The sequence below is a fragment of the Cladosporium halotolerans genome, assembly GCF_011745625.1.
Source record: "Cladosporium halotolerans strain TM138-S3 chromosome Unknown Sca25, whole genome shotgun sequence".
Classification (NCBI taxonomy): Eukaryota; Fungi; Ascomycota; class Dothideomycetes; order Cladosporiales; family Cladosporiaceae; genus Cladosporium; species Cladosporium halotolerans.
In genome coordinates, this window is record NW_027191476.1 from 119,269 (window position 1) to 143,980 (window position 24,712).

General features: G+C 57.1%; 8 protein-coding genes across 8 annotated transcripts; 5 read left to right on the forward strand and 3 right to left on the reverse strand.

Annotated features, from left to right (window-relative positions):
• Window positions 1-64: 64 nt before the first annotated feature.
• On the forward strand, window positions 65-1,299 carry WHR41_07002 (uncharacterized protein; the record flags this gene model as incomplete). The annotated part of the gene is made up of 2 exons (XM_069375607.1): window positions 65-585; window positions 663-1,299. 2 exons carry the CDS (start codon window positions 65-67, stop codon window positions 1,297-1,299), a joined length of 1,158 nt encoding a protein of 385 aa, XP_069227724.1.
• A 407-nt stretch (window positions 1,300-1,706) lies between these two features.
• WHR41_07003 (uncharacterized protein) lies at window positions 1,707-3,123 on the forward strand. The gene is made up of 3 exons (XM_069375608.1): window positions 1,707-2,577; window positions 2,644-2,743; window positions 2,798-3,123. Exons 1-3 carry the CDS (start codon window positions 1,854-1,856, stop codon window positions 3,054-3,056), a joined length of 1,083 nt encoding a protein of 360 aa, XP_069227732.1. The 5' UTR covers window positions 1,707-1,853; the 3' UTR covers window positions 3,057-3,123.
• A 669-nt stretch (window positions 3,124-3,792) lies between these two features.
• WHR41_07004 (uncharacterized protein) lies at window positions 3,793-5,349 on the forward strand (the record flags this gene model as incomplete). The annotated part of the gene is made up of 1 exon (XM_069375609.1): window positions 3,793-5,349. One exon carries the CDS (start codon window positions 3,793-3,795, stop codon window positions 5,347-5,349), a length of 1,557 nt encoding a protein of 518 aa, XP_069227738.1.
• Window positions 5,350-8,242: 2,893 nt separating this feature from the next.
• On the forward strand, window positions 8,243-12,062 carry WHR41_07005 (uncharacterized protein; the record flags this gene model as incomplete). The annotated part of the gene is made up of 3 exons (XM_069375610.1): window positions 8,243-11,017; window positions 11,078-11,384; window positions 11,437-12,062. Exons 1-3 carry the CDS (start codon window positions 8,600-8,602, stop codon window positions 12,060-12,062), a joined length of 3,351 nt encoding a protein of 1,116 aa, XP_069227737.1. The 5' UTR covers window positions 8,243-8,599.
• A 994-nt stretch (window positions 12,063-13,056) lies between these two features.
• Window positions 13,057-13,836, forward strand: WHR41_07006 (uncharacterized protein; the record flags this gene model as incomplete). Its single annotated transcript, XM_069375611.1, has 1 exon — window positions 13,057-13,836. One exon carries the CDS (start codon window positions 13,057-13,059, stop codon window positions 13,834-13,836), a length of 780 nt encoding a protein of 259 aa, XP_069227736.1.
• A 363-nt stretch (window positions 13,837-14,199) lies between these two features.
• WHR41_07007 (uncharacterized protein) lies at window positions 14,200-16,533 on the reverse strand (the record flags this gene model as incomplete). The annotated part of the gene is made up of 1 exon (XM_069375612.1): window positions 14,200-16,533. The coding sequence occupies one exon, from the start codon at window positions 16,531-16,533 to the stop codon at window positions 14,200-14,202; it is 2,334 nt and encodes a 777-aa protein (XP_069227735.1).
• A 938-nt stretch (window positions 16,534-17,471) lies between these two features.
• WHR41_07008 (uncharacterized protein) lies at window positions 17,472-20,056 on the reverse strand. Its single transcript, XM_069375613.1, has 5 exons — window positions 19,916-20,056; window positions 19,708-19,852; window positions 18,857-19,649; window positions 18,446-18,787; window positions 17,472-18,388 (listed from the first exon to the last, which is right to left on the reverse strand). The coding sequence occupies exons 3-5, from the start codon at window positions 19,034-19,036 to the stop codon at window positions 17,573-17,575; spliced, it is 1,338 nt and encodes a 445-aa protein (XP_069227731.1). The 5' UTR covers window positions 19,037-19,649; window positions 19,708-19,852; window positions 19,916-20,056; the 3' UTR covers window positions 17,472-17,572.
• Window positions 20,057-20,336: 280 nt separating this feature from the next.
• Window positions 20,337-24,701, reverse strand: WHR41_07009 (uncharacterized protein; the record flags this gene model as incomplete). The annotated part of the gene is made up of 1 exon (XM_069375614.1): window positions 20,337-24,701. The coding sequence occupies one exon, from the start codon at window positions 24,699-24,701 to the stop codon at window positions 20,337-20,339; it is 4,365 nt and encodes a 1,454-aa protein (XP_069227730.1).
• Between the last annotated feature and the right edge of the window lie 11 nt (window positions 24,702-24,712).

The following is a 24,712-nucleotide window of genomic DNA, read 5'->3' on the forward strand; positions in this document are numbered from 1 at the left end:
CGTCGTCTTGGCCAGTCTCAATTAGAGCACATCGAACCAGCTTACTGGCAGCAAGTAAGCAACAATGCTTGTCTCCTTTATCGCGACCGCGCTCCTCGCGCAGGTGTCGGTTGCTTTCCCACACCCTCACGACAACAAGCCAAGACCATGGGGCTTCTTCACCAACAACACGATCTACCAGACGACCGGCTCCGAAAGCATCACCTACCCACGCTACACCGAACTGCAAGACGGCACCATCATCGCCACCTCCTCGCTCTCCGGCCACAGCCCGAACTACTTCCCCGTCTTCGAGAGCAAAGACGGCGGCGCCAACTGGAAGTACATCTCGAACCTGACGGACCAGGTCAATGGCTGGGGCTTCAGCGCGCAGCCTGCTCTGACGGAACTGACGAAGCCGCTGGGTGGCTTTCCCGCTGGCACGATCCTAGGCTCGGGCAACAGCTGGAGCAACAACGGCACGAGAATCGATCTGTACGCCAGCACCGACAGGGCGAGAAGCTGGAAGTTCGTCAGCCATATCGCTGAGGGCGGACGGCCCAACACTACCAACGGCGCGGATCCGATCTGGGAGCCATATCTCCTGTAAGTCGCCATCGTGTTACAAGCATCCTAGTGAAGCAAGCAATGCGAGTGAAGTGTCGCTGACGAGGGCTCCGCAGGCAATACGAGGGCCAATTGGTCGCTTACTACTCCGACCAGCGAGACCCGAAGCACGGACAAAAGCTCGCGCATCAGACTTCACGCGACCTCCGTCACTGGGGACCTGTCGTGAACGACGTTGCGTACGACCTGTACGAGGCCCGCCCGGGCATGACTGTCATCGACTACATCAAGCCGATCAAGAAGTGGATTCTCGTCCACGAGCTGCCCATCGGCAACTCCTCGAGCTATGGAGTAAATTACCCCGTGTATTACGTGATGGCAGACAGTCCGCTCGATTTCCGCAAAAGCGAGGGAAGACCGATTGTGATCAATGGAGTCGCGCCGAACGCGTCGCCGTACGTTGTGTGGAGCCCTGTTGGTGGGCCGCTGGGGACCATTGTGGTGTCCGACGCCGACAAGCGCTCCGTTTTCACGAACAGGGCTGGAGGTGATCCGGACAAGTGGGAGGAGCACGCGACGCCGGCGGGAGCAGTGTACAGTCGTGCGATCCAGATCTTCAAGAAGAGGCCTGACCACCTGATGATTTACGGTGGTGAGACGTTTGATGGCAGGGCGCTTGGCCTGCACACGCCCTTCTCGGCGACGGTGGTGGATCTCAAGAAGGTTTTGAAGGCTGATGCCACCGAATGGTAGACGTGTGATGGAAGTGCATCTTATTATTAGCTTGGTAGCACGAGGCAGTCAGCGCAGGTGATGTATATGAATTTGAAATAGCACGGCGTCATAATGAAACGCGGTCCAGATGGGCAGTGCCACGCCTCCAATGCTCGGCGCTGCGTGGCAACCCCGCTGAACCAGCGCGCCTGCTGCCACAGCATGCACGGCTGCTCCTCCCGACGGCGACGCACAACGCCAGGCCCAGCCCTACAGCGCAGCGGATGCATACTCCCAGACGCAGAACGAGGCCGGCGAGGCGGTGATGCCGGAAGAACGCATCGGCCTACGCAGCGGCAGCACGAGAATGTCGCCATAAACCTGCAGCAGCCGCGCTCTTCCCCTCCAGAACCGCCCCGAGGCTAGGACTTCGCGCCTTGGCGACCACGACATCCTCGCGCAAGGGCCGCGAGTTTGCCCGAACCATTCGGGTGGCAGACTTCACTGCTGTATACAAAGTACATTTGCTTGCCCCCCAGGGCGCTGACTCCTCTGCTACCGGGGACCGCGCGGGACAAGCTGATCTCGATACCATGTTTCGCCGACAAGACGACGGCGTGGCCTGCCACTCCGGCCGCGCCTACGACCCCTCTGAGTACCACCTGGGGCTGCACGTGGCGTCACTGTTCGTCGTCCTCGCCGTGTCTTCGCTAGCATGTGCCTTTCCTCTGCTGGTGCTGAGGTTCCCTCGCCTGCGGATCCCTTCAAGCGTACTCTTCACCGTCCGTCACTTCGGTACTGGTGTCCTGCTCGCCACCGCTTTCGTGCACCTGCTGCCCACCGCGTTCATCTCCCTGGGAGACCCCTGCTTGTCAGGCTTCTGGACGGATGACTACCCTGCCATGCCCGGAGCCATTGCACTGGCGGCTATCTTCCTCATTGCCGGAATCGAGATGACATTCAGCCCGGAAAAGCGATGCTGTGCTGCGCCCATTGGCTCTAGCGGCATTACCACGAACAATGCCCGCGGAGAGGGCGATGAGGAGCAGCGTAGCGGCAGCGTTGCTCGACAGTTGAGCGACACTCCTACCATTACTCGACCCCAGCAAGGCCGCAACGAAAGCCACGAGCACTCTGACGAGGAGTTCGATGACTTCAAGATCAAGCTTTCCGCGGAGCAAGAGTACCACAAAGCGTTCTTGCAGGTCGTGCTGCTTGAGTGTGGTATCCTGTTCCACAGTGTTTTCATTGGCATGAACCTGAGTGTGTCGGCCGGAAGCGAATTCATTATCCTGTGGATTGCGATTGTGTTTCATCGTAAGTCGGCCTGGCCCAATGTCGTGTGGCAAATAAAGTCTCCAGTGCTGACAAAATGGCTTGTAGAACTGTTCGAAGGCCTTGCTCTTGGAGCCCGCATTGCTGCGCTGAAGTGGCCCCCCAATGCTGTCAAGCCGTGGGTAATGTGCTTAGCGTACGGCTGCACGTAAGTTCCGCAGTCCTCTCGTAAAGGCAGAATTCCTCGCTAACGCCATTCCAGAACTCCCATCGGACAAGCGATTGGTCTCGGTCTGCACTCTTCGTACAGTCCAGACTCCGAGGCAGGGCTGCTGTTGGTTGGCATCATGAACGCCATCTCCGCGGGCTTGCTGATCTACGCTTCGTTGACCGAACTGTTGGTGGAAGATTTCTTGAGTGACAGGAGTTGGAGGACTCTGCGTGGCCTCCGGCGTGTCGGAGCTTGCTCGTGGGTAGTCCTGGGAGCTATCGGGATGAGCCTCATCGGTGCATGGGCATAGAGGTAGATCGAAGATGCGATGCTCATGAATCTATGATAGCCAAGAAATATAATCGTAATCCTCGGTATGACTAGTCGCACTCTGACACTGCGCTGCCGTGCCGAATGTGAGGTTTGCGTCAATTATCATCTTGGCAATATGAAGGCCCGTTCGTCTTGTGCGCAAGGCTTTTGACCACACCTAGCTACTTTACCCAGGACAGATGCCCATATGGTAGTGACATGGCAAGGTCCTCGCAGGAGCCCACAGCAGCCTTCTACAAAAGTTCATCTTCGACGACTCGTCTTCAAGAAAACGACATGCGGCTCGATCTGTGTCCATGTCGATGTTGATAGCCAGACGATCGAGCCAAGAAGTTCTGTCCCGTCTGCTCAGCGGCACAAATTGGAGCTCGGACTCCGCACGCTCTCCTCCTCTGCGGGGTTGACAACCCACGACTCCACTTCCCGACTCCAAACAATTAACCTGCGTGTAACAGACGCGAGCTAGTTCGTTCTTCCGCCTATAGCTGTACGATTCGGGATTATACCATGTAAATCGTTGCTTTTACCCGGCTTGGGATCGACAGACCGACAGGTAGGCTGCAAGCGAATATCAGCATCATTTAGCTGAGGCACAATGACAGCATCAATCGAGACTGGATGAAGTCTGTTAAGATGGATACATATACGATGGTCGTGTCTCCTCCACGGGAGGACGACAGGATCACAGTCAAACTCCCTGATCCTTCACCACGATGAAGCTGAAGACCGCGGTTTACGCCACGGCGGCTGCCATGAGTGGCATCGTCGCCAGCCAAAACCAGACGTACACCAACCCCGTCCTGTGGGAGGACCTTGCCGACATTGATGTCTTCCGCGTTGGCGATGAATACTACTACTCGGCCTCCACCATGGCCTTCTCCCCGGGCGCTCCCATCCTCAAGTCCGGCGACCTCGTCAACTGGCAGTACATCGGACACTCCGTCCCGCGCCTCGACTTCAACGACCCTGAAGCCTACAGCCTCGAAAACGGCAAGCAAGCGTACGTCCAAGGCATCTGGGCCAGCAGCATGCGGTACCGCGAGAGCGACGACACGTGGTACTGGATCGGCTGCGTGGACTTCAACAAGACCTACATCTACACGGCCTCCAGCCCCACGGACGACTGGACGCTCGCGCAGACCATCGACCGCTGCTACTACGACTGCGGCCTGCTCTTCGACGACAGCGACGACATCTACGTGGCGTACGGCAACACGAACCTCAGCGTGGCGCGCCTGAACGCCGACCTCTCGGAGCGCGACGTCACGCCCGTCTTCAACGCGACCTTCTACCTCGAAGGCGCCCGCATGTACCAGATCAACGGCACCTACTACATCCTGCTCACGCAGCCCGCGGACTGGGAATGGGTGCTGAAATCCTCCGACGGGCCCTTCGGCCCCTACGAGCTGCAAATCTTCGCCGACCGCGTCGACCCGCCCTCGCCCGAAGGCGGCTACCCGCACCAGGGCGGGATCGTCGACACGCCCTCAGGCGACTGGTACTACCTCGCCTTCATGGACGCGTACCCGGGCGGCCGCGTGCCGGTCCTCTCGCCCTTCAGCTTCGACGAAGACGGCTGGCCGCGGCTGCCGGCGAACAACAGCTTCGCGACGCCCAACGCCTACCCCGTCACACCCGTACCCGTGGAGCCCTACGAGCGCAAGACGACGTTCCCCGGCCCCGCGCTCGGCCCGCAGTGGGAATGGAACCACAACCCCGACACGTCCGCGTACTCGTTCGCCGAAAGCGAGGAAGGCGGGCTGGTGCTCCGCACCGCGTCCGTGACGACCGACCTCTTCCGGGCGAAAAACACCCTCACGCACCGCATCCCCGGCCCCGCGAGCGCGGCGACCGTCCGCCTCGACATCTCGGGCATGAAGCGCGGCGACCGCGCCGGCCTCTCGCTCTTCCGCGACAACGCCGCCTACGTGGCCGTCGAAGACAACGCGATCAACCTCTACACGGACCTGGCGCTCGGCGGCGGCTGGGAGACGATCAGCGAAGGCCAAGTCAGCGCCACTGCTTCGCTGCCGGAGGGCCAGGAGGAGGTGTGGTTCCGGCTGGAAGCGGACGTTGCGCCGGCTGGGAGCCACGAGGGGGTGTTCAGCTGGAGCAAGGACGGAGGGGAGTTCGAGGTGATCGGCGAGCCGGTGGTGATGAACACGACGTATTTCTTCTTCATCGGGTATCGGTTTGGTATTCTGAACTATGCTACGGAGGAGTTGGGCGGGGAGGTTGTTGTGAGGAGCTTTGAGGTGGAGGGGGTTTGAGGCATTGATTGATGGACAGGCTGGGGATAGGAAGTGCCTGTAGTGCCAGCATTGAATCGGATCGGATCGAGAATGGACTTGCCGTCTTGGTTGCCGTGTCTTCGCATGTGCATCTTGAAGAAGTGAGGTGAAGCGAAGTGAGGTCTAGGCGAGGCTTCCAAGCAGACCTCCCGTCCCATCCAGGCCTTGTGAATGCCGGCTCGGATGCAGACTGTGCAGCTTCCGTGCCGCGTGCATCCTTCCGGGTTCGACGGCACGTGGAGGCTAGGCACGTAGGCGGGCTGGAACGGTAGGATATGAAGAGAGCTCGATTTATTCTCTGCTCGGGCATCGTGCCAGAGGCCGAATTGTGGCACCGTCCTGAACCTCCACAATCGTGCGTATGGAGTCGTGCAATCGCGCGTGGAATTCTCCGAGCAAGATGACGTTAGGCCGCCGTGTTTGGGAGAAAAATCCACAGTCGCTGGACAAGTGGAGCGAGACTTGAGACACGATGGCGTGGGGGTGCAGGACGTGCGTGCCTGAGAGCGTGAGGAGATCCCTACTACTTTCTTACCCTGGTCCGACGATGGCCGTAGGATCTATTGGCATCGGTTGCCTGTGTGGAATTCATGGCGACGATGGGCGACCAGACAGGCACGGACGGAGTCGATTCCGGCCATTGCGGCGGTGAGACTGCTGCATGCAGACAGGCAGGCATGCGCATGGATGCTGGGAGCAGATTTGCAGGCAAGCGACGTGGAGAAGGTTTTTGTGGATGCTAGCAGGGCTGGCACGAGCGGTGGTGCGGGCGGAGTGGGCATAGCGGAGGGGATGGTAAATGCGGGCGGCGGAGACAGCGATTGACTAGGTGCGAGCTGGTCTTGGAGGTCGAATTGGCGGGAGAGACTCGACGTGGGTGGTTTTAGTGTGCGGAATGACTCGATCGGTGGGTTTCGTTATCTGGTGTCTGCGCAGGCATGCATGTGGCCTGCGTCCCAGCGGTGAGGCACCAAGGGATCCAGCCAGGGTCTTTCGTGCGAGAGGATGGATTCCTACCTGGGTACTCATGCAGGTGCAAGCGAGGCGGAGGTGAAGACAGGCTCGCGCTACGCTGACCGGCGCGTCGCATCGTAAACGCTCGTGTAGAGAGTTTGGACTTGCCGTCAGGCTGCCAGTCGAAGTGCGTCGAGCACCGAGGAATGCGGTCATGGCGGTGCACGGTACAGTGGTTGAGAGCAAAAGCGAGGGATGCGCCCCGTGGTAGGGATGTGGAAGAACGGCATCCTTGGAGGGATGCGCGTTAGGGATTGCCGACGAGAGGCCAATCAGCGCGTGACCATGTCCTTTTCGCTGCTGTGGCTGAGTGCTGGCTGAAATCTACCTTGTGCTGGCCGTGGCGGGAGCTTGAATTGCCGGCCTGCGTCGGGCGTTGCGGCCAGCGCGAGAGCCTCTGGCGTGAACGATGAGATGATAGTATAAATGCCGCCTTTGGCGCGATGGCGTGCCGTGTTTCAGACGCCAACGCCTCTTCACCCACACCACTATCGCGACAGCACTTCCGGACATGCGCGGCGCCACAGTGCCTGAGGCTAAATCGGGCGCTGCGGACGGCCAGGAGCAGACGCAGCCGCCGCGTAGACGTGTAGCCGCGGAATCTTCAGAGCGGCGCACCAGCTGGAGCTGATCGTTAGGGCTTCAGGGGATCATCGCCCGTTCGTGAGGTACCGTACCTACCGTGTGTTTACCACGCTTGGGTCTGGGGACGGTCTGCATGACCGGATTGCCGTCTCAGCGCCATGCATACATAGTGTCTCGCTGCTTCGATACATCGATCCTTGGGGTGGCGTCCTCTGTTCAGGCATACCGAACGCCCTGCCAAGCGATCACCGTCTCGTGGCGACAATTTCATTGCTGGCCGCACATAGGGTATTCCCGATCGCAGGGCCCCCTGTTTAGGGCCTCAGCCTGCGTCCTCTCCCTCGGATACGTGCCGACTAGGTATGCAGGCGCAGACGCGAGACATCGCCATTCGCACGCCCTTGTTCCCTGTCGCGTCGTGCATTGAGCTCGGGACAGGGCACGCTATGGGCTCCAGGGTCTCGTAGCCGCATTGCTGCTGTTTGTCACTCGCTTGTCGTTGTTTGCAGCGTTTCTGTCGACTACCGTGCGTGATGAATAGCCTCGTAGGCTGGCGGAAGATGGACCGCTGTCGTGTGGTAGCCCACCGGGCGTATGGCGGGCTCGCGGCGGGAGGCCCAGTATTGCTACCAGGCGCGCTGCAGGGCCACGGGGAGTTTGTCAGGTACTCGCGCCGGTACGGTACCTTGGACCTTGCCTTAGACACGACGCCGTCTAGACCCGCGCAATCACACCGCACGCGCCTAAAGACGCGGGGGCATAGCAGCAGTGCGGCAGTAGGTGATGACAGGCTAGCAGCACACCAGCAGCAGCAGCAGCAGCAGCAGCAGCAGCAGCAAGTGCAGCGTCGACATCACCGTCTCGCACAGTCGACGAGCGAGCGCCCGCCCGCCCATCTGCCTTCGCTCGGCAGGGCACAGACGCGCCGCTCTGCTCGCGCTCGCGCTGATCGTCGCCGACTCCACCTTCACTCCCCGTGTCGCCCTGGATGCGGCTAGGGCGCGCCCGCAGGCGCCAACTCGCGACTGGCTCACGCGCTGGCTCAGGCACAGGCACACACGGCGCCAGCGAGCAGTCCGCTCAGTAATTGCAATCGTTCGCCGTCCATGCGCGCCGCTAACCCTCGCGCCGCCGTCCACCACCGCGACCTGCTCCACCACCGCTACCAACGTTTGTTTCTCCGCTGAAGAGAGACCCTTACTGCCGGCCAGCACTGCTCCCACCCGCCAGACACTCACCATCCTGCCCGCCGTGCCACCATCCTCGCCTTTAGCTTTGGCCGTACCGTGTTCACCGACCCTTCCTCGCCCGCTCCGTCCTAGCTCTTCACGCTCTGCCGAAACGCTGAAACTCATTGTTCCCCATTGTGTCACCCCGCCCGGCCGTCCGTTTGACTCTCGCGACAATTCTCCAGCACCACTCACTCTCAGCCTGCCGCAGGTGACACCGCGTACCTGATCTGACGGCTGCCTCCGGATACGTGCACGACGACAATCCCGCCCTTGCAGCACCTGCCGAGCCGCCGTCCCATGAGGAATTGATCGTGCGACCGATTCGTCCCGCAGGACCTGCAGTGCTCTAGCACGCCCGTTCTTTCACAACACACCTCAACCTCCTCCACAAACCGCATATGGCTCCCAGCACCGCCAGGGCCAGGCATGCCAGTACCGCCAGCGCGAACGCCAACACTGCCGACACCGCCGCTCCCCTAGCCGACTACTTTTTCATCTGCGGCGTGGAGTCTTCCCAGATCTACCACGAGAAATATGCCCCGAACCTCCCTTCTCCGCCGGTGGAGGACACCATCGAAGAGGACAGCGCTTTAGAAACAGACAATGCCGCCAGGCCTCCGACTCCGGGCTCACCTCCCTCGGAAGCCGCCAAACAACGATCACGGTACAGCTTTGAGGCACGAAAGAGCATAGGGAGTATAATCAATACGGTTGAGATTCCTCCCACGCCGAGCAACAGGAGTAGTGCAACTATCAAAGCCGCGCCCTCCACGGGAGCGTCTGCTCTGGACGACGATGCCTTCGAACAAGCGCTTAAGAAGTTTGCTTCGGAGAGGGACAGTTTTCTAGACGATATCCACGTTTCTGCAGGCGTCGTTCAAAACACGCCCTCGCAACGAGAAAAGTCACAGCCACCCAAAAGACCCAGACCCAAGACCGTCCGGATCACATCTGAGGAGAATCCTTCGGGAGCTTCGGGTCTGAAGAGCGGCGTGGGCAGCATTCGTCGGAGATTGTCGACCATGAACAGCATGAAGCGACAACCCTCCACAATGAGCCGATCGTCTACGATTAAGACTTCGAAACGGTTGAGTGGCTACAATTCGGTCATTCCTGCGCCTGAGCCGTTTCAGACCACGCCGGACATGCACCCTTTGAAGCGGAGATATGAGCCAGTGCTTTTGGATCGCTATCCCTCTCCCGCCTTCACAGACGAGTCTAAGAGACGAGCGCCGTTCCCAGAGTACGTGCCGATGTTTGCGTTTCCCAACGACGTGACTGTCGTGTCATCCGACGAGAGGCCTAGATCGACGTGGCATGGTTTCGCCATGACCGGCGGCGACAGCTCCAGGATGCACGGTATCTGTGTGATCATGTGGACACCTCTGAACGCGGAAGCGTCAGACGAATTGGAGCGACAGTGTGAAGCGTGGCGCAAGGCCAACATGAGCGAGGAAGAGCGCGAATTGGCCAGCAGTCTTGGAGAGCGTTTGTCGGCTGAACGAGCGAAGCTTAGTAGGCTTCTAGCGGAGCTGCCCACAGTGCCTTCAGACTCGGACGAACGCGAAGCGCTTGAAGACGAGATCAGCGCAGTAGAAGAGAAGATAGGATTGATGGCAGATTTGCTGCGCCCAGTCCGCCACGGCGCGGCTTCAAAGATCGAAGGTCTGACTGAGGGAGACACTGGCTTTTGGATACCCCGAGCATACGGCATTCTCGGCCGAGACGGCAATCTGTCCAGTTTCTGGAAAGAATGGCTGAAGGCTGTGGTTGTGCCGATGACCAATTCCTCCATCCTGCGCGTGCCGGCCAGCTCGCCCAAGGTGGGCATGTGGCAGCCTTTGGAGCGCTACGTCGTCAATCTCTGCGTCGAAGCGGTCAGCCCAATCACATCAATCACACAAGTTGAGATTTCTGTGCGAGATCTGCGCATGTACGCCCGCAAAGAAGCACTCAACGAGATACCCGGATCGCGCAACGTCGACCTTTACGCGCTCTTCCGATGCTTGTCGATACCCAACATCATCCTCTTGTTCGAGTACGCACTCGCGGAGTCACGCATCATTTTCTTGTCTTCGCACACGTCCATGTTGCACCTCGCGACTCATGCTCTCACGAGCCTGCTTTACCCGCTCAAATGGGCCGGGGTGTTTATCCCTGTGCTTCCAGCGCGCCTTATCCAGGCTCTGGATGCTCCTTGCCCTTACATTGTGGGTGTGGAACGGCGCTACGAGAAATTAGAATTGCCTGACGGCGATTTCTGTCTTGTCGATCTGGACGACGACACCATTGAAGCTACAGATCCTCCGACATCCTTGCCGCGACCGCAACGGAGAAAGCTTCAGGCCCTCTTGCAAGCGGCTGCTCCCCACCACAATCGTTATGGTGTCCCTGTTGGTCCGCCATCATATGCCATTGAGACATATCCTTTCGACGCGTTCTCGTCGGAGAACCCCCAAGTGTTCGACCCGAGAGCAGTCCCGTCAACATTGGCGCAGTACGTCAGCGAAAGCTCGGCGAGCTTTGGCGATGCGTCCACTCTGCCTTACCCGCGCACATCTGTTTACAACGCATTTGTGACAGCTCGCGGAGATAACAGCCGCGGCAGCGACAGGCCATCGACGAGCTCGACGACCACAAATAACAGCCACTCATCCAGCGGATCGCCTCCGTCTCCCGTCGCGCCTTCTCCGATTGCCTCCAATTTCTCCAACGGAGCCTCGTCGAGGAACGACTCTGGATTCGCTCTGCAAGCGACCCTTCGCGAAAAGCGGTCTGGCCATTTTACGGACGGTCTGGCCCGCCGCAACTCTTCTGTATATTCTATGCTCAACCCTCGCAAACCCCTGCACGATCGGACTAACACGGAACCGCAGTTTGGCTTCGACAGAATGAGCACCATTCGAAGACCCAGCCAGCCCTCGATTGTGAGCCATCAAGCAAGCGCTTCTACGTCGAACCTCTCACAGATGCCAACGAACTCGACGTACGCGCCTAGTGTGTATGCGCAGAGCACGTTGGCGGCGAGCACGATCATGCCCAACATGATGGTTCAGCCGGTGCGAGACACTGAGATGACGAAGTGGGTGGAAGGACACTGCTTCATTCGACGAAACAGGGACGGCAAGTCGATCTGCGCTATCTGTGACGAGCGCTGCGAGGACGAGTCGTTCAGATGCAATTGTAAGTGTTAGATGCCATCTTTTCTAGAAGGTTTTCGCTAACAACAATACAGCCTGCGCAACCACCTGCCATGCACGCTGTGTTCCAGCAGTCTGCCTGGTCTGCCCCTCAGCATTCCGAGCCGACCAAGTCCGCGCCGCATTCGTCCGCTGTTTCGCCTCGATCTTCTACACCTACCGCCGCTACCTTCACCCAGCCTCAGGCGAGTCCCGCAAAGCTGGCCTCATCTACCACTTCAACATGGACGCTTTCCTCAAGAGCGTCCCGCACGGCGACTCAGAGTACATGAACATGCTTCGCCAAACGCAGATGTTCAACGAGTTCATCCACGAGCGCGAATCCACCCGCGCCGAAGACCCCTCGATCAAGCTCTTCGACGAGATCATCCTGTCGAAGCGCAACCGCGGCCGCACATCCTTCTTCTCCTCGAAATCAAACACCACCTTCCTCACAGATTCCTCCGACCACCTCTGGCGCTCCGCGGCTGCGACGCCGCCTTCCGCGCGCTTCCCAACCGACACGACGGCCGTCACTGGCCGCACGCCAGCGAAGCTCGATCCGACTCTCATGAAAGAGCCGCGGTCGATCCAAGGCGCGCCGAGGCCGGGTCAAGCGAGGACGAAGCGGAAGCCGGTGGCCAGCATGCTAGGTCTCAGCTCGCAAACCGCCGAGCCTTGATCGCGGAGACGGTCAACAATAATCTTGTGCGACCGAAGCCGCTGTCATAATTCCGGAGCAAATGCTCCAGAGCAGCCGGCTACTATCACTGCGAAGCTCGACGAAAGCTTCGCCAAAATATTTCGTCCCCACTCGTCCGCAAGCTCGCGGGGGGATTTCTCTTGTCTTTCGAACCTCTCCATAATTGGATAAGCGACGGAGTCCTACGGCGTTTCCGACATTCTATTGTTTTGTTTAATGGCATTCAGGGGGTTGTCTCGCATAATTTTCGTTTTCGTTTTTCCTTAATTGTCTCGCGATGCCATCTGGCTCGTCGAGACCGGGTCAGACTACAGGAAAGGAGGGAGGGGAAAAAAAAGAAACGCATCTTTTGTTTTTGCCGTTGCACACGCGTGCGCTGTAGGCGGGTAGTAGCGACTAGAGATGGGCTGCCGGGTTGCATTGCTGCATTGTTTGGCTGCAAGGGACTTATTAGAAGAGATAAATCCGAGCGACCGGATCTAGAGGAGGAGGAAGGTGGGAAATGCATGCATCATCTTTGACGAGAGACAGTGTTCTTTTCGCTTCGTGATTTGAGCGTATTGTATTATTATCGATGAGTTTTAAATGATTCCTCGTTCCCGCTGGACTTGGCTGGTGAAGTACACTTCACTTCGTCTTGCTATCGTCTTATGAAGTCATTGACTTCGCATTCTCAGCTCTGGCTGACAGATCACGCTTCACTGGTATCTCGGACGTGTAGGAGCACAATGGACAAAGAACATAATGGCTTCACACGGTGAAGCTGCTCAACTACAACAAAGAACATGTCGATGCACAATCACGTTGTGCAAATTCACTCCCAACTCATCGTGGACTCGACAAAATGGCTAGGCTCCTCGTCGCTCATGAACCACATCTCTACTCAGGAAAACCCACGGTACGTCTTACAGCCCGTCCCGTTTCATCAGACACGCCTTCGACACAGACTTCGCGAGCCAACAGAAACACCACCATGCCGTTCTCCAGCGAAACCACCGCACTCGGCAAACTCTACACCACGTTCAGACCGCCGCCGATCGTGAAGCTCCTCCTGATCTTCCTCAGCACCACGCTCCGCATAGTCTCGCTCCGCAGCCTGACATACCTTCTCCTCCTCAACTCCATCGCCTGCGTCGTCTTCGAGACCCCGCTCTCCGATATCCTCAAAGGGACTGCACTAACCTACCTCCTCCGCAGCCTCTTCGAGCTCTTCTCCGCCGGCGTCGCCTTCCTCGTCCTGCACCCGGGCTCGCTCCCCGCGAACCTCAAAGGCTTCCTACAAATGGTCTGGATCGCGCAGTTCCACTCCAGCCGCCAGGAAACCGGCTACCTCGGCCCCGGCGTCCTCACCCCCCGCCCCGGCCAAACCCCCTACGCAACCACCGACCTCTACCAGAACCAACTGACCCAATCCAGCCCCCCGGACGTTGCGGTCTACCTCTCCGAACGCCTCGCCCTCTTCGCGTCAACCTCCAGCCCCGTTTCTCTGCGCACGGAAACCGTGTACATCCAACCCCAGCCCAGCGGCAACCTGCACGTGATCCTGCACCCGGCGGATTTCGACAGGGTGATCGCGAGCGGGTGGGGCGAGGCGCATTCGCGGGCGGGGAAGAACGTGTGCGTGCCGCGGACGATGGCGCTGGTGTATGCGCCGCGGGAGTATGGGGAGGTGTGCGGGGTGATGAGGGTTGTTGAGGCTGGGGCGAGGTTTTTGGGGGAGGTGGAGGGGGGAGGTGGAGGTGAGGTAAGGTGAGTTTTTGTTTTTATTTCAGGTCGAATTCATTAGAGGGTCAGCTTGAGGGCGAGGGAGAGTGTTGTTCGTTTTCGGGCGAATGATTTGATCAATTAAGCAATGGATTTTCTGTTTTGCTGCGTTTCGTATGTTCGTGGGTCCCATCTCATCTCATTTTATTCGAAGAATGTTGTTACGTCTAATCAGTGACCACTTGAGAGGAGTCCCGTCGTTTTTGAGCGAGCGAACTTGACGCTATTTGACGCCTTTCATTCATGTTGGTTTCTGTGCAGCCCAGCTGTCGAAATATCCAAAATAGAATATCCTACAAAATTCAATGTAGGTGAGTATGCATGCATTTTCGTTCCAAAATACCCCTCTCATTCAAGCCTCTCCCTCCGCCAACTTCGCCGCCTCATCCTCCGTAAACAGCTCCTGCATAAGCAGACTCACAATCTCACTATGCCCCTTCATAGTCGCCCACGTCAACGCGGCAGCACCCACCCCATTGTCTTTGTGCTTCGCAACCTTGCCCGAAGCCAGGAGCAACCTCACAACCTCAACGTGCCCATTCGACGCCGCCCACGACAGAGCCGTCGACCCCTGCGCGTCCTGGTACTCGACGTCGATGTCCTTGCGCGCCAGCAGCAAGCGGACGATCTCGACGTTGCCCTGCGACGCGGCGGTCAGCAGCGCCGTCCAGCCGTACTGGTCGGGCCGGTTGACGTCGACGTTGCCGAAGTTGAGGGTGCGGCGCACGCCCTCGACGTTGCCCTGCGCGGCGTGGTCCCACAGGTACGCCGGGTGCGGGCTCCACTCGAGGATGCGCGGCTTGCCGCGCCGCGGGTAGTAGCGGTCCCAGAAGGATTCCTGTTTGCGAGACTCCTTCAGTTCCTCGTCGGTGGGCTCGAGCATGGGGCCGGGCATTTCGTCGGAAACGGTGGAGCGGGTGGAGCGCCAGCCGTTGCTGCGCGTGGATGTTGTGTCCATGGACCAGCGGAAGGAAGCGGCTGGAGAATTGCGTGGAGAGCGGTTGAGGAAGAGCGAGCCGATGGAGCCGAGGCTGGCAATCGAATGTTTGCTTTTGGTGCTCATTGCTACCGACTGCTTGCTTTTGGTGCTAGGGGCGAGGGAGTGTCTGCTTTTGGTGCTAAGGAAGCTTTCCGCGGTGCTCATTCTGCTGGATCGAATGTGGGTGCTGTCACGTCGGTCTTCGGATGACCCGGCGTTAGGGGCTCCTGGGTCTGCGTCGAGAGATACGTGCTTCATGGCAGTTGAGAGAGTTCCCGCGCTGTCTGAGGCCTCTCTGTTTTCGTGCGTAGATGTGCGGCCAGAGCCGCGGGCAGGAAGTCCAGGTTTGACAAATACATCGTGATCTCGGTCATTCGTCTTTTCTTTTGAAGAGGAAACTCTTCCATCAGGTGCGTCTTTCGGTTGAAATTGCTCCAAACTTGTCGTTGATTCATGAGGTGGAGCATGCAGGGCTTGATATGTGTCTTGATCTTGGAAGTGGCTGGTGTCAAATCTGGGCAGGGCCTCGTTGGGAGAAGACATCGTCCTCGGTTTGGCTTGTTTCAATGTGCTGGCTGATTCAGAAGGCCGCACGCCCAATCTGTAATTGTCTCGGTCTTGGTCTGCGGTGATTTCTGGCTGCGGAAGAGGTTCGCTGTCATCGAGGATCAACCTCGACTTGGCGGGCTTCAATGTGTTGGATGATCCGCGGGCGCGGACCACCAGCGTAAAGTCATCTCGGTCGTGATCGATATCCATTGGTGGCAAAGGCGGAGGGTTATCTACTTCAGAAATTCTCCTTGATTTGGTTGGTTTCAACGTGCTCGTAGACTCAAAATGCCGCATTTGTGGCGTGTTGGCGTCTCCCCCGTGCACAGTTCCCGCCTCCGATTTTGGCGGAGAGTCGCTCTGATCGGACGGAGGGCTCACTGTAGTGGATTCGCTCCTGCTGGGGCTGGTGTTGCCTAGCCATTGGAAGCGGCTGACAGGCGGTGTGGGCTTAGGCGGAGCGATCTGTGGGAAGAGGTGCAGTCCACTTCCTCTCCTCGGTCCTGGAGGAGGCCGGGTATCCGAAGCCGGCGGGAATGACTGAAATTCGCTGGATCTCGGATCCGGGATCGGTCGGGCATTCGTTGCCTGTGGAAGCGGCTGCAAAATGCTCGTACTCGAAGCTGGAAAAGATCGCGTCTCTGCCGCAGTAGCGACCGGTTCGCCATAGTTGGGATACCTGGGCGTGTCATACTGCTGTGGTGCGGCATACTGATGATACTGGCTCCTTGGCGGAGGTGGAAAGCTAGCCGAGGCGCCAGCGTCGCCCAGGTCCTGCACGATGGTGATGCGGCTTCCGATCGCGTTGGGTTCCTGGAAAGTGGAGGTAGATCTCGAATACTTGGTAGGCCGTTTGCTGGAATCCGCAGAGTCCGTGTGCACTCCACGCTTTCGTGTTGAGCCGGCGTGGGTGGCTTCCGAGTCCTGGGGTCCTCGGCACTGGCCCTGCTGCAGATGTCGCTGGACGCCAGAGCTTCTCGTGAAGCCCTTATGGCACCACGGGCATTCGAACTGGGCGGGCAGCGGCTGGCCGGTGTTCCTCGCGTGCTCCTTGGTGCGCAGATGGGCCTTGAAGGCACGCTGTTCGCCACAGTGCACGTTGCACGCTTCGCACGTCAGGCCGCCCTCGCGCCGCGGGGCATTGAGCGTGGCCGACATGGCGGGCGGCCTGGAGGTCACGGCGGGGTCAGCGCGGAGAGACGGGGTCGGAGGGGTGGTCGAGGGGTGGAAGTGGCCTGCCAGCACGCGCGCGAGGTGGTGTTCGAGGCATGGCGAGGAGAGTGCAGTCGCTGGCGCGGGAGCTTAGGGCTTGGATCTGGTGCGCCACGCTGGCGGCGGATCTGCGCGAGCTGCGGTTTGGCCAGTTGCTCATGCAGGGAGAGTCGGCGCGCGGCAAGCCGATGGGGTTGGCGTCGCCTCGCGCGCCAGCTCAGGCCACCCCCTGCTGCCCGGCTTCGCGTCACAGCGGCAACCCGTGCGTGCCGTGCTCGCCGTCCCTTCGTCCGCCCGTCCTGTCAAACCCCCAAAACTGCATGACGACGGACCCTCCTCCGTGCGGAGTTGGAGCGTGGTTGGCCATTGACGGTGCGCGGGGACTCTCATGGCGAGACGTGTATGTAGTGCCATTCACAGCCAGATCCCTGGCAATGTTCGCAAGTTGGCATTGTCAATGATCGTCAGACCTAACGGCTTCGTTCTGGGAGTCAAGCAGCGAAGCATTGTTCACAGCGATGGACCGACCCGTCAACTGTCACCTACCAATGCTCTGGACAAGAACGAACTATCGAATCTGCGGCACAACACATGCCTTACATGGCAGGAAATACGCGATAATGATTTTTTTTGGTTCAAGCACGAGACCCATCATGCTAATCGCGGACGCCGGGCCGCGCGAACTAAGAGGCATGAGTAGTGTGAGCATGGAAACTCCCGTTGCTTCCCATGGTGGCGCCTGTAGTGTGAAAGCATACCAAAAATAAGGCAATAAGACGGCTTGCAAAACGACAAAAACATACAACAGGCGGGATTCCCAGATGGTCACCCACTCTAGTACTAGTCGCCCGGTTCAGTGCTTATGTATGGCAGAGCGGACGGGATGCCCAGTTTTCACTGACCCGTGGTCGTATGTGCTTGCTGACAACTCTGAAAGGTTGAGATCCCTAATTCTGAGTTGCTACGATATCGCTTCATGACAAAACTATCCTTCCGACGGTGGAAAACCGACTATGGTTGCCAATGTAAGCACCAGATCCTTCAGCTTTTCTCCCGTCGGATTGTGATCAAGGAAGGTAATGATGGCAAAACATTCAGCCCGCGCTCTTGGTGTGAGCCACCACTGGCCCAGCCGAACGGCAAGCCCATACCACCAAGCCAGGATCAGCAATGCTCGCGGGTCTTTGATGGCGAGGAGCTTGACAAAATCCGGCTGAAGAGAGCCAATGAAGGGGAAGAACCTCGCTGCGTTCACCGCAGAAGGCTCGAGACTGATCAGCGGCGCGAGTGACATGAGCGCAGCGTAATAGTGATCTGTGCTCGCGTCCGAGGCCTCTGTGATCTCGCACAGCGAGCAGAGATCGTCCCAGAAAGTAGTATCGATTAGATTCTGCTCGGACCCGGACGTGGGGACATCGAAATCTTCGAACGTCGAGAAAAGAGCACTTTGGCTCAGCCAGATAGCAGTTGCGGCCAAGACAATTCCCGGGCCTTGCTGGACTTTGAGCCAGTCTAGGTGAGTGGGAGATGCAGTGTTTGGCCAAGATAGCGACGGATCGGTGGAGGAGATGGAGGCGAACGATACCGCGCAAAGCAAAGTCGACGTCACTAAAAGGGCATCGGCATCGGCTGCTGTCAAAGGCGCCGATAGTCGCTCGTTGTAGCTCGAGAGGGCCAGAGACATGTATCTCGATTCCGATGGCGTTGGATTCTCGAAGTTGAGGTCGCTTGAAGCGAGCGCCAATCTGTGTCGTCGATGGATCTGAGCAATCGCAAGAGCAGTATACATAAGGTATGGCCGCTAGATTAGACGTTCGTGAGTGTTCGATCTGACAGAGTGGACGGAAAGTAAGCTCACGCTGATAGCCAAACGAGGAATCTGTAATTGATAGATTCTTTGTATGCTCGGAGTTCCGAGTGTCCCACATGTCACTTCCTGGAAAAGACGGAGGCTATCGATGTCTTCTGTGAAGAACCTCGGTGACAAAGATGTTTGACCATTCAGCTCCACGCTCGTGTGGCGAAGCGATTCGTCAATCAAGGTAGCCACGGAAGGAAGAGGAGAGCAGGTCATGCCGAGTAGAGGGGTTGGCGGGGAATCAGTAAGGCATGATGCTATCTTCCTAGTCGCCAGGGGACTATAGTCGCAATGAAGGCCACGCTTTTGACACGAGCGGCACCGAGGACGCTCTTCGTCGCACTGATTCACACGAAGATTAACAATCATGTCTACAACAGTCTTCCAGGCAGCACTCAGGAAATGCTATACCTTTCTTTTTCGCCCCTTGCATTCTTGACAGCCAGATCTGGATTTATTGTGTGCTTTTCGCAGCCGACGTTTTGGAGGCAAGCCGTCAACCGACGAAGCGGGAAAAGATCGTTGGGATGGATGGTAAGCCTGAAAAGTATTCCTGGCTTCCGGGGCTTTCAGGCGAAAGACGAAGTTCATGGGTAAGAGGTATGAGCACGCGCGTCGCGTCTGTTGGGGCAGAGACGATGACTGGATGATACATAAGAAGTATCGCCGATCTCATCCTCACATCTAGGTCGTCATGAACACCAGCGCCATGTCCATCGATGGGTGGTTGTTCTGAGTTTGCGGGAAGGCAGAGGCTCAACTGAATCCAGCAGTCTCGCCAAGCCAGCGTATCGCGTGATCGTCCGTGCTCTATCCTGGAGCTCGGCCTTCTAGCTCCGTCGACTGCGAGTCCTCCAACATACAGGGTGTTGAGGCACACCGCGGACAGATCACTGAAAGTGTTGCAGTGATAGTTGACATGACCCTCTGTGACGATCGAGGACCGTCGCCATGAAAGAGACCCAAAGCGTGGGTGGATGCCTTAGCGAAATACGACAGGCTGTTGCGAGAACAGATGGAGCCAGAGCCGATCACAGCGTGTAATCGAGACGCGTTTCGTTCGCCGTGTCGGCATACGGCGTTGTCGAAGGCGAGCCACCTGGTGTGAACGTCACGTTCGTGCCATTGGCGGAACTCTTGCTTCCCAAAATCGGCACGCTGATGTTAAACGGCTGGCAGACTTCCTGAAAAAGCGTTGTAAACACTGTCCAATCATCAGTACAGAGATTCTCCCTGCAGGCCAATGAAGGGAAACGCCATACCATAGATATCCCGACTAGGGTTCTCGCAAGCACTGTCCGCACAAGCGGAGATGTTGCTCAAGATGCCGTCCTGTCGGACGCAGTGGCAATACTGGTCTTCATTCGTACAACCAACTGACTGAATGGCCGCGGGGTCGCATGCTTTCTACACAATATTTCATGTCAGCGCTGGAATATCTCCTGTGCGCATGGTCTAGTTTCGACGTACGACGCATGGTGGTATAGAAGCCGCTTGAGGGCCGGTTTGGCCGAGCGAAACAGAGCATACGCTCAGTATCGCTACTAACGAACGTAAGGTGACACGCGAGAGGCTTGACATTCTCGTATGTGGATGATTCAATGCAATGCGAGAACAAAGAACGTGGATTCTGAAAGTTGGGCGGCAGATCATGCGAAGTTATGAATGTCGTTGCAGTGGGTCATTCGGCTCTCCACACAGGGCGGTCAGACCGTTGCCAAATGATCGTCAATGACCCGTTTCGGAATTGCTTTGACTGTTCAGGGAACACGTGAAGCAAAGGAAAGACGATAAATTGTTCAAACATTACATCGGTGTATCAAGAAATGTATCTAGTAGTAAGGAGAAAAGTCTATCTCGGATGTCCACCCCACAGAAAGCGCCTGTCTATCTATTCCGCCTTCTTCGACGCCTTTGTCCTAACCTTCATCAAAGCAAACACCAGAGCGTAACTCGATAGGGCAAAAATCACACAGATCGCAGCGTCCCGCCACCCGTAGTAGTAGTCGAGCAGATTGACTGTGTACAAATAGTCGCTTCCACGCGTGTATTGGCAGACTCGGCACTCCTCGAAGGCGTCAGGGTTGATGAGGTTGGTCCTGGAGCCCGGACCAGCTTGATAAGCCTGCAGGTACTGACCGCAAGACTGGCCTTGAGGTGGGTCGAAGATGGCGAATTCGGACTCCTTGCATTGAATCTCGCGGTCAAAATCGACAAACACGAGCAGGGCTCCCATCAGATAGTTGAAAGGATTGAGGTAGTACAGCCAGTAACGCCAGAACTCTTGGATCTGGGCGTAAGGGACGAGGACACCGCAAAAGGAAACGAGGGTTCCAATGAGAAGAGGGTTGATGAGGGAGGCGAAGACGGCGTTAGGCGCTGGGGCGGCGACGAACTGGCCAATACCGGTGTAGATAAACTCGTAGATTAGCATGACGAAGAGAACAGCGCCGGCCTTTTCGGATGCGGCTGGGAAGCCGACGGTGTAGTAGAAGCAGAGGAAGTAGAGGATGCCACAGACAATGAGGTACGGGATCTCCGAAACGACCAGCGCAGTGGTGAAAGCGAACCAGTGGTACATTTTACTTTTCTTCTCGCGCGTCTCGTAGATATCGCGGCGCTCGATGAAGAGTGGCTGAAGCTGAGCAATGACGCCGGGCGCAACGAAGATGAAGTTGAACACAGAGAAGAGGACCTCCTGTTGCTTGGAGACGCTATTGCCGATCATCCAGAAAGTAAAGCCATTGAAAAGGGCAGCACCAATGTGCAAAGCCACTTTGTTGTTGACGTAGTCCACGTTGCGGTAGAGAGCAGTATTCATGCGATTAGTGACCAGGCGAACCTGATCACGCATTGGAGTTGCGAATTGATGGCCGTCATCGACAGTACCAGGAGGCTTCGAAGCAGCTTCACTGATGATCCTCTCAAGTTCCTGAGATTGCTGAGACGATTCGGGTGAGTCTAGCCAGACTTGATGCCAGTCCTTGCCCTTCGAGAGGCTACCGTTAACGACGTCAATCATATGCTCGGCCGGGTTAGCTTCCTGAGGACAAGGACAGCTGTATCTTCCGAAATAATCTTTAACCGATTGTCCGTTGTCGCCAATGTCGCCGAAGTACACGGTCTTGCCGCCCTTCGCTAGCAATAACAGAGTGTCGAACTGTGCGAAAAGCTGCGCCGACGGCTGGTGGATGGTGACGAGCACGGCTTGTCCAACATCAGCCAGCTTACGTAAGAACTGGACGGTGCTAAAAGCGGCCTGTCCGTCGAGACCAGAGGTTGGCTCATCCAGGAAGATCAGGATAGAAGGCTTTGAGACAAGCTCAACACCAATCGTAACACGTTTGCGCTGCTCCACACTGAGACCAGCGCCAACGCGGCCAATCAATGTGTGTTCCAGGTCACGGAGTTCCAGAAGGTCAATAATCGTATCCACGTAGGCAAGCTTTTCTTCGCGAGGTGTCTCACGGCTCTGACGGAGGAGCGCAGAAAACTCAAGAGCTTCACGGACAGTCGCGAAAGGCTCATGCACATCCAATTGCTCGCAATATCCTGCAGACCTCTGGAAGGAAACCGGGAGCGGGCGACCGTCTACCATGATTTCGCCATGGATGGTGCCATCGGTCTTGCGCTGTGCCAGAACGTCGAGCAAAGTCGTCTTACCAGCACCAGAGCTGCCCATTAGAGCACCAAGCATGCCGGGCTTGACGTATCCGTTGACTTTGTCGAGCAACACGCGATCACCAGTAGGTGTCTTAACGGTGTACGTCAGGTTCCTCCAAGTGAATACTGAGGTGTTCCTGACGAGCTGGGTGCCAGTTTCTTTTTGTGAAGGCTTCTCGTGGGCTTCACCGTTGATACTAGGGGTTTGGGTGGCCATGGCGCTATTGGCTGGAGTAGTCTCAGACGAAGCATCGGTTTCGCGAGCGGTATCGATTTCGCGAGGCGCCTTCTCAGACTGTGCCTCCTCGTCTGACGGTCGAAGCGCGGCGACTTGCTTTTGACGCTCACGTGGAACGACCATGTTCGAGCCTGCGCCGATAGTATTCTCCCAGCGAAGGGTGAAGAAAATGGTAACGCCGACGTAGAGTGCCCACCAAGCAAAGAGGATTCCAACATTGCGCCAGAGATGAGTGTGGGAGTATGAAAGACTCTCAAGATAGTCATCACCATTTACAACGGCAGCGAAAGGAGCTGCTCCGCGCACGCCGGAGCAAGCTTGCGATGAAGTGTCTTGGTACTGCGGCAAGTAGTTGGGAATCAGGTTGTTGTTCACACAAGGGATGACTCTATTATGGAACTCGTTGCCCATGAGAGACTCGAAGCCGTAAGAGAGCGGGTTTATCCAGTAGATCCATACGAACCAAGGATGCATGTCGGGTTTCGGCTGCTCGTATCCAATGAAGGTAACGAGGGCGTTGATGGCAAAACCAGAGACCTTAGACGCCGCGTCGAAATTAGGAAACGCTGCACCGCACATGCGGAAGAACGCGGTCATTGCCAATGTGGTCACGTAAGTGACAAACCAAAAGGTGAAGAAAGCGGCTGCAGTCATCCGAAGACCCACCATCCAGTAGACGATCAAATCGAAGACGGTGACTTGGACGATCAGAATCGGGATATCAGCAGCAATCTGTGCAATGCAGAAAGCAGCAGGGTTGTAGAACGCGAATTGCTTATGCTTAGCAAGCACTGGCCGGCCTGCAAAAGAATCGGTGACTTCGGACATGGCCAAGAGAGCGTGATAAAGCAGAGACAAGAAGAGAGCGCCTCCTTTAATGAAGAGGCCGTTCGAGTTATTCGGAGCATTGTAAAACAAGCTTCCACTGATGAGTGCTTGGATGATTGTTGCAACCTGCTTGATCACAAAAGTCGACTTATCTCCCCAGAGAATCTGGTATTGACGAATGACGCATGTCTTGACTTGCTCGGTGAAGGAGACCGTCAGAGGCGAGCTTTTAGGAAGACCGGGCGACTTCTCCATGGCCACAGACTCAGCAAAAGCCTTTGTGAATGCATCAGCCTCGGCTGAAGCCGGGAAATCCAGCTCGTCATACATGCGGCTCTTGATGTCGGACGCCTCGTAGGCTTTCCTTAGCTCGATCGCATTGCGCGGAAAGCGGGATTCGTAGCCTTTCATGACTTCTCGTTCCTTTGGTACCGTGACACCGGTCAGGTAGTCACCAATATTGGCACCGTCGCCGCAGACGAACCCTTGACTTTCCATGAACGGACGGGCTTCTGCGCGCGGGCCATAGTAGACCTGCTCGCCTTCGTCCAGGACAAGTACCTTATCGAAAAGCTCGAAAATTCCGTTACCAGCTTGGTATAGAGTGACGATTGTAGTAAGCTTCAGCTCATCGGTCATAGCTCTGAGGGCCCGAGTGTATTCCAGAGCAGTTGATGCGTCCAAGCCGCGCGTAGAGTTGTCCCAACACGCTACACTACTCCTTGTCGCTAGTGTCTCAATGATAGATACACGCTTGCGCTCACCTCCAGACACACCGCGGATGAACTCGTTGCCGACCTTGGTCCCTTCAGTGTGCGAGATACCCATGGACTCCATGAGAAAGCTCTTGAATCCTCGGCGGTAATCCTCGTGTGTCTGAGCGTCCTGAGGAAGAGTCTCTGGGACCTTAAGCCGCGTTGCGAAGTCCATGGTCCGACCTACAGTGAGCGACGGGTAGAAAATCTCCTCTTCGTTGTTCATAACAATTTGACCGCGAAACTTCTCGGCCTGCTTGTGATCCATTGAGCCGTACTTGACATCGCCAGTGATTTCTTGGTAACCTTTCCGTTGGTTGGCCAGCATCTTGAGGAGCGTAGTGCAACCAGAACCAGGCCTTCCGAGAACCAAGAGCATCTCACCGGGTTTGACGCATCCAGAGCTCTTGTTGAGGATCGTCTTGAGCGACTTCGGTTGCCGGGACTCTTTCGCTTGTTTGGGGATGTTGAATTGACTGAGGACGTTTTCTTGCATGACAGCGCCGGAACTCAGACCTGTGACGGTGAGATCTGTCCAGGTGACACCGAGTGCTTTTCCAGGAGTCGGGTCATTTGCTGCCATTCTCTGAACATCGGGAAGAAGACTCCAGCCAGCAGCTTCACCGGCCGAGTGGTCACCGTCTTGTTCAGCCTTCAAAGCCTCTTCTTTCTCTGCTGTGTTGCCGAGAACATTGGAAGCTTGTTGGCCGAGGTGCTCCCCAGCATCAGCACCAACGGCCGGTGCAAAGCTGTCAGGCCCTGTCGAAGCCATTTTGCGTTTAG

What these genes read in the sequence shown, in the direction of transcription:
- WHR41_07008 (XM_069375613.1), bottom strand. Translation starts at nt 19,036, where the DNA reads ATGAACTTCGTCTTTCGCCTGAAAGCCCCGGAAGCCAGGAATACTTTT. An exon ending in GCAAGGGGCGAAAAAGAAAG is followed by an intron (nt 18,788 to 18,856) that starts GTATAGCATTTC and finishes CGTGTGAATCAG; the next exon opens with TGCGACGAAGAGCGTCCTCG. An exon ending in TTCCTCGTTTGGCTATCAGC is followed by an intron (nt 18,389 to 18,445) that starts GTGAGCTTACTT and finishes CGTCTAATCTAG; the next exon opens with CGGCCATACCTTATGTATAC.
- WHR41_07003 (XM_069375608.1), top strand. Translation starts at nt 1,854, where the DNA reads ATGTTTCGCCGACAAGACGACGGCGTGGCCTGCCACTCCGGCCGCGCC. An exon ending in GATTGCGATTGTGTTTCATC is followed by an intron (nt 2,578 to 2,643) that starts GTAAGTCGGCCT and finishes AATGGCTTGTAG; the next exon opens with AACTGTTCGAAGGCCTTGCT. An exon ending in TGCTTAGCGTACGGCTGCAC is followed by an intron (nt 2,744 to 2,797) that starts GTAAGTTCCGCA and finishes ACGCCATTCCAG; the next exon opens with AACTCCCATCGGACAAGCGA.